Source organism: Galendromus occidentalis, unplaced genomic scaffold (assembly GCF_000255335.2).
Source record: "Galendromus occidentalis unplaced genomic scaffold, Mocc_1.1 scf7180000077284, whole genome shotgun sequence".
In the NCBI taxonomy this organism is placed as follows: domain Eukaryota; kingdom Metazoa; phylum Arthropoda; class Arachnida; order Mesostigmata; family Phytoseiidae; genus Galendromus; species Galendromus occidentalis.
This window is the reverse complement of record NW_003805272.1, coordinates 260,023-267,850: the sequence shown is the minus strand read 5'-3', so window position 1 is coordinate 267,850 and position 7,828 is coordinate 260,023. Positions and strand designations below refer to the sequence as shown.

The 7,828-nt window shown below is 49.7% G+C and overlaps 1 protein-coding gene across 1 annotated transcript; it reads right to left on the bottom strand.

The window, feature by feature from the left end:
- Positions 1–4,529: 4,529 nt before the first annotated feature.
- POLDIP2 (DNA polymerase delta interacting protein 2) lies at positions 4,530–7,139 on the bottom strand. The gene is made up of 8 exons (XM_003742077.1): positions 7,035–7,139; positions 6,373–6,528; positions 6,177–6,285; positions 5,903–6,028; positions 5,736–5,787; positions 5,461–5,624; positions 4,971–5,176; positions 4,530–4,890 (listed from the first exon to the last, which is right to left on the bottom strand). Exons 1-8 carry the CDS (start codon positions 7,115–7,117, stop codon positions 4,803–4,805), a joined length of 984 nt encoding a protein of 327 aa, XP_003742125.1. The 5' UTR covers positions 7,118–7,139; the 3' UTR covers positions 4,530–4,802.
- Between the last annotated feature and the right edge of the window lie 689 nt (positions 7,140–7,828).

Genomic DNA, 7,828 nt, shown 5'->3' with positions numbered 1-7,828 from the left:
CCGTCATTTCAAGGAACAGGCTTTTAGAGAAGTCCGGGATGTCGCCGGCATGATAGCGTTCGAGGATATCCGTTGGGTAATCACCGTCCCCGCAATTTGGAGGCAACCGGCCAAACAGTTCATCAGAGCGGCGGCTTACAAGGTAATCCCGATGATGAACCAACGGTGAATATCGGATACGGCCTCATACGACTCGAGGCTATAACGAGACCATTCTGGAGGATTTGGGTCTTGTCTTGGCCTGCGGTTCTTCCCTCACACGGAGCCGATGGAGAGGATTTTTTTCCCGTTCGAAACCGGCGATTTCGTTCAACTCCTCATTCCTTCTTTGGGGTGCTTGACCCGCCTCCCCTGCCCCCATTGAGGTTCGATTTGACTTCCACGTTGCAGGCTGGCATCGGAAGTCCCGAGAGTCCTGAGAGAGTCGTGATCGCTCTTGAGCCTGAGGCCGCCTCGGTTTACTGCAGGAAACTCAAAGTTCACCAGCTCGTACCAGACGTTCCGCCTTCGAATCGCATATATTTCCTGCGTGAGCACGTTCCAGATATTAACCTCCAACCTGCCGTCGAAGAGGAAAAAGGTGAGCTCCCGCAGTCCGATATGAAATTGACTCGTCGAGCCTTGCTCGACTTTGGATCAGGAACACTGTTGCGTACGTTCTCTATCAATATTCACTCACGAGTGACAGTCGGTGAAAGCTCCACTCCGATTGACTTGAAACTTGGTCGACTTCTCCTCCAAATCGTCGAGGAATCGACGGGGGGAACGAGGCTCACGTTGAGGTCACTAAGTGATGATGGCGACCTCAGCTTCTGATAATGTGGATATGAGAAGAGAATGAAAATGGACCGAGACAAGCGTCTCGCTGCTCGGCCGACGAGGAACGGGGGCTATAGGAGCCATTCATCCGGACCTCGGGTCCTGCGGGAGGGGGAGGAGTCGACCGTCGACTCAACCGTCGACTCAACTGGAGTGGAGCAGTCGCCGACCAGCTATCGTCGATGAAATTTCATGATCTCCTTCCTTTCTTCCCTGGCTGAAAATCTGGTTCTGCGAGACTATAGCTATCGCTTCTCTACTGTACATATTCTTCACTGAGTCGATCTCGATTCCCTCATTATCTTAATTCTCGGTCGGTCTGGGCTCCATAGAATTCTACTGCGAGATCGGTTCTCAGGATATCTATTCCGCCGTGGATACTCCGGCGGAGGATATTCAATCTTGCTCTGGGTCATCTAGCGCCTCTTCCTCATACACATCTGTGGGCTTGTCCCCTCTGTATGCTACCATACCCAGCAAACGGGAGAGCCGCTTTGAGGATTGCCTGAATCGAGGTACCCCTAGAGCACATTGTCCTCACTGTGGCTCGCTGCGTGTTTCGTTCTGTGGTCGTTGCGTCCTTCAGTCGTTTGTGCTCCGTCCCCTGTGTTGTGGAATCTCGTCTGCACTGCATACTCTCCACTCCACTGAACTTCTTTGCGAAGCACCCATTGCATGACTTCACTCCGATAAAAAAAATTATACCTGACAAAAGTCGTCCCCCTCAATGTTCGACGATCTGGATCTAACAATTTGTTGACACGCTTTTCCATGGTCGCTCGATGACGATGATGGTCATCGGGGGATTTCGAACCTTTTCGTGATCGAAGAGTCTCTCAGACAATTCACTCACGGCTGCTTTGATCTTCGATGAAGGTACGCGGTACATGGTGGTCGATTGCGGAGGAGGCACCGTAGACATAACTGTCCACGAGCTTCACGACAGTCTCGGGACTCTGCGAGAGATCCACAAGGCAACTGGCGGTCCTCATGGTTCGGTCGGCGTAGATCTTGAATTCGAGAGGCTCCTGTGCGACATCTTCGGTGCAGACTTCATAGGACAATACAAGCTGAAAAGGTATGGCGAATTCGAGTCCTGCGCTCACTGTCGAACTGAAATGCCTTGAACTCCTGAGAGCTCAATGCGAGAAACATCTGTGAATGAGTCGAATGTTCCCCGACAATCATTTATTCCAATTCATTTTAATTATGATCCGATGATCTCTGACTGAGAGTCTCCTGCCTTGACGTACAGATCCTCCGGTTGGGTAAACCTCATGGTGGGTTTCGAAGCTCGGAAGAGGAGCGTGAGTCCTTTCAAGGAAAATCCGCTGAACATTTCGCTTCCCTTCTCTTTCATCGACTACCACAAGAAAGTCAAAGGTTCTTCGGTGAGTAGGAATGCTCGAGCTGCATTGGTCCTTCACGTACGGATCCGAACACCCTCGATCGCCAATCCTTCCACAGACTCTAGAGAGATCCTTTGAATTGCAGGTCGAGAGCGCGATAAAGAAATTCAACAACAAAGAAGTCAAGTGGTCGCCGCAAGGCATGCTCCGCCTTGAACCTCGATTAATGATGACTCTTTTCAAGCCAACGTGCGAAGCTATCAAGGATCACATCGCAGCTGTTCTCAACCACCAAAATCTCGTCGACACGCATTATCTCTTTCTCGTGGGCGGCTTCGCTGAGTCCCAAGTCCTGCAGAAAGCCGTGCGCGAAGAGTTCAAGAACAGAGTGAGTATGGGAACGTCTCGCGTTTTTTCCTCGAGTGAGAGTTTTGAGCCGGAGGATATTTTCGTTCTTCGGATTGTTCCACGGAACGTTCTGGTTGCGACGTTGAGTCTGCATCAGAGTTGCTGGCTCCGGGGGCGTGATTCTCGTCGGCGGGGCTCGGGCGACATCCCGCACAATCCTGAACATATCGGATATGAACCGTCCACTTCGGGCATTCAAATCCCGAGAAAATCAGGAAGCGCATTTCGACTCGGACGTCCTCTAGTTTTATCAATTTCATGAAGATAAAATGGATCTCCCCGTTCACAGGTGAAGGTTATTGTGCCTCAGGGAGTCAGTATGGCGATATTAAGGGGCGCTGTCTTGTTTGGACTCGATCCCCAAGTGATCCGACAACGTCGTAGCAGAATGACCTACGGTGTCGGAATTCTGAACCGTTTCGTCCACGGTCTGCACCCTCCGTCAAAAAAAATTGTCAAGGACGGAATCGAGTGGTGGGTTCGACATCGCTGACGTTTATTCCATAAGATGTGGGGAAGGGAGTCGGTGGCGGCAGATGTCGTGGTATAACTCCCGTCCTCTATCCCAGGTGTGCCGATATATTCGACAAATTCGTCCTGGCGGATCAGAGCATTAACGTTGGATCTCAAGTTCGGAGATCCTACACGCCGGCAAAGCAAGGCCAAACTTGTTCAATCATCCATATCTACTGTAGCGATCGAGACGATGTCTGCTTCATAACCGATCCCGGGGTGCAGAAATGCGCGACTCTCGTCCTGGATCTAGCTGCGGACCCTCCGCGATACGACCGTAAGTTTGAGCAAGGCCAACAGCTTAACCCTCGGTGGGCGTGGAGGGAAATACTGACTCTTAATCCGTATGAACGAGTTTTGTCGACCCTTCGCAGGTATAACAGCTCTCGACGAAAATGTCTGTAATGAACGCTCCGTTGATGGGGATCGGAGAGAGATCGAGGCTTTGATGACCTTCGGCGAGACGGAGATCAAGGTAGCAGCGGGTCACCAAGTCCAAGAAACTTTCATCGGGCTCGATATCCCCTTCTTTCTTGGCTCTCTCTAAATTAAAGAAAAAAAAACTCCGGCTCGATTCTTTCCCTGTGTCGAGCAGTAAGGGTGGAAAGCATGCTTGAGGATTTCGTGATTCCAGGTGAGCGCACTGGACATCCGCACGGGCGTGTGTGTGAAAGCAGATGTTGATTTCCTAAGCGTCTGAGCTCACTCGGAAGTCGCATGCCATCTCGCTGCCTCAGAAGCTGATCCCAGGCGGCAGTTGAAATTCTTTCAATCGGACCAACGATGAAAACCAGCCTGGGACACCCGCATCTGTACAACTTAATGTATTTATAGGAAGAAATATACGCACAGCATGTCTGCTATGCATTGTATCGTCTTATACTAATTGTTAAGCGAAAGATAAAATAAATCATCACAACCGCAGAAGGATATCAGGTGTTGGATCTTTTTTTCGGCAGTGACAAACGGCGACTCGTGAGTTGAGGTGTAGCGGACTCTCGCAGCAACGCTCGAGTATCTTTGCAGGAATTCCCCACCGTGTCGAGGGCGGCGCGAGGAGAAGGACCTTGGTTCATACCTTGCCGACTCTTCTTCCGCACTAGAAATGCCAATAACTTTTTATTGGGCTCACGATCGAACGCAAAGCGCGACTTCTAGGCTGATAGGTTAAATTAGCTCGCGCCCGTCCATTCTAGAATCGAGCTCAGCCCTGAGGGAAATGCGCGAATATTTCCTCCTCAACTGCTGTCAATGCCACATTCCTCGGATGCCACCCTCACTCAGAGACCAGAGACATCACCGAGCGAGTGAAAGAGAGAGAGAGAGACCAATCGGCGTCAAGTGATCTTATCAGAGACGGGAGCAGATCGACCACGTCGGCATAAATAAGAAGAGGATTCTGCGAAAAGCGGGAAATATTTTTTTCTGGAGGCGAATCGATCCGGGGAACTGCCATGTCGATTTTATTTAAATATAAGTTCCATATACACACGGACATCGGCTAGCCCACATGATCCAGACACAGAGCATCTATTCACTATAGAGCTCTTGAGACCGAATTCTCCCTCAGCTTCTCGTTTTGAACCTTCGCCTGATTCAACTTCCGCAGTACGACAGATGTGCGAAGGAGTCGGAGCTCGAGGTTTCTCACAATGGATCATCCGAACTCCGCTCCGAGTAATTGGTACTCAATTGAATATAAGACTCGCGAAACTAGACTTCCGCTTTACTCTCCAAACTGAAGGGGGGGATTTTGCAGTCGAACATGTAGCCACCCTCCCGTTCCATCCGGAAAGTTCCCCTAGAAGCGAACGATATACATGTTAAACGTCCAAGTTCAAACTTTCGCGGGTGAGTCCTCGAAGAGATTCCGTTGCTTACCACATGTGACCACTGGACGCTTGCAACGAAACGTGAGAGCTATATTGGAAGGCGGGCAAGCTTTTACTCAGCACGGGCTCTTGGCCAACAACTCCACGGCCATTAATCGTTTCTAGATTTCCTGACTGGGAGAATATTCGCCAATGTCTTTCGCGCAGCTGAACAGCTTTCTCTCCCATGTTCTCGATCCGTATGCAGTATCGCCACTGGAAGAATAAGTTGCTAGAGGGAATGAAGACTTCCGGGAAGGGAGGTTGAAACCAGAGACTTAGAGCCACAAAGGAAGCTCGCTTCCTCGATTAGAGAGACTTCCCGGAGATTGACTTCGATTCTGTCAAGTTCCTGATGCTTGGAATGCTCGATTTGATATGGGTTTCAATAACTGCCTATGGATCCTCGATAACATCCATTGTTTCAGGCACTCATAAGTTGATTTAATCAAGTCTCTCTCTCTCTTATAGGAATCTAATAGAAGATGGCGTGAACTGACCCAATATATCGATAGATTGTGATTCGATCGACATCCCATGTAGAACGGTATTACAGTGACCCGGACATCTTCCGTAGTTTCTCTATGGACTTGGTTCATCTCAAGCCAGGGGTGATTTTTATCCTGCCAGAGTCGCAGAGTCTCTCTGGCCCGGAAAGGCGGATCTAGGGGGGAAGAAAAACTCAAATAAGACCTTCCGATTTCAATCAGGAGGCGCTTGCAGATTTGGTCCTCAACTTCAATTCACTTCGAATAGATGTACTGACGATAATCACCTTTATTCGGATCAGGCTGGAGGAACTTGTCGAACAACTCATGATTTATCACCTGGAATGCAGAGAGGACCTCGTTCTCATCGAATACGAAGTTGTTCGTTCTTGGATATGGATGTTTGCGAGTCAAGAATCAGAGCCGGGGTATTATACAGGATTCTCTCACGAACCTGTTCTTTCGTAGCGGTATACGGTAAAATGTCGTCATGAGAGACGTAATCCAAGCCCGGGAGGGCATATAATGACCTTGAATCCTCCTGATTACCAAGGAACGTAACAGCTTCGGTTTGCGTTCGCTGCAATGAGATCAATGATCAGCATCGACAGACAAGAGAATCAGCTTGAAGTACCCCAAATCGTCGAGAGAATCTGGGACTACAGTTTCGTTCGGCTCCGGCGCATCCGAATCGAAGTCACGATGTTCATGTCGTCGGGCACACTCACCACGTGAGCGCAATCTCTCGAGTCAATCAAGACTTGGTAAAATGTTTGGGATTGCCCGTTCACAACTCTGGGGTGCACAAATGCATTCGACGGGTTTGACTCTGTTTCCCTGCAACGGAATAAAGATTCCTGTTCAATCGGAAGAATTCATCGAGGAATGCGGAGCGTTACAGCCGAATTCAACTACAAAACTCACTCGGAACTGTCACTCGTTGATAGGTCCCTATCATACACTCTGGCGGTCCAAGGGAACAGAGTTACACCTCGATATCCGAATATTTTGTGCAGGAAGAGTTGGCCGGTTTCATATTTGCCTTCCTTCGGAGACTCCAAACGTCCGACTTCCGCAAGTCTGAAATGCGTAGGGGGAATCCTCACACCGTGACGATCACGATGTATCTCTTTGGTCTGAACAGATTCGTGATGGAAATTGACTTCGAGCTTTCATTGGATCGATCTAGTTCCATTCTGCAGGATCGATCCGCGTTCAGACAAATAGACGAGTAAAGTTATTTCATTCCCCGATCACGGGGGGAATCGAAATTACAATAAACTGAGCCGACCGGCGAAAGCTTCAGAGTCTCATTCGCTGGAATGCGAAGGAGTCTTGATAGAGAATTTTCTGCAACTGTGTTCCAAGTTTGAATTATAGGATGCTCCTCCGCCCGTGATCTCTCATGCAGGTGCCTGATTTCGAGCTGCTGATGGAGGTAGAGGCTTGCCATGCGTACTCTCTGCACGTAAATTCCGCTAGAGCCAATGGAACAATGTACGAGAGTCGTATACACCATTCCAGAGGTCACGACATTTTCCGCTGCACTCCGCCTGCGGAGTAGTAGCTTGCGAAGTCGGTCTTACCTCGTATATGTTCTGTAATTCACGCTTGAGGGCCGGAAACGCGAAAAACTATCTTTTAAAATTCTTTGCATTACGGCAGCCATGGTTTTATGGCTGCTAGCAGTGACCACTGAGCTGGAGCACAGCTCAATGGTGGGTGTTCGGATACCGGTCGACCATCCTCCTATCATCGCGAAATCATGAGTCCGTCGCAGAATGACTGTTTCTGACGAGATCATTCTGTATAGGGCTTGATCTTACTTTCCGGTCGCAAATCCTAGTCGCCTGACGATGGGGAACAGAATGAGCCGGCGAACCGTTGAGCTGCGGCGCTCCTCTGTGTGTGCGCGGAGAGCAATCAGCTGATCGAACTATGATACTTGTACTCCACGGGGACAGTATATCGAACTCCACGGTCTGCTCGTTCAAGCCGAAGCCGGCGCATATTCGCCTTCGAGTGGCGTTTCGGCCGCCCTCGATGTCATGCTTCGTTGATTCCAAGTCAACTAAACCTCCTTCTAGCCAGGCATCTGGAGCTGCAGTTGGTAAATTCATTTTCAGCTCCTCATGCGTCGTCCAAGAGTGTCTCCAATGGCTTCGTCTGGCAGCGCCGCATTCAGTCCTGTCCATTCCGTACATAATTTTGTGTCAACTCCTCTCCTTTGTGTGGACGGGACTTCCTATGGAACTGAGTGTTCGGAATGAGGAATCCTGCAGAACGTCGTTGTGAACGGAACCTCATAAATATATGGGCTCTGACCAGGGGCGTTCCCAGGATTTTTTTTTTGGGGGGGGCCAGACTAGGTTTTCGGGGG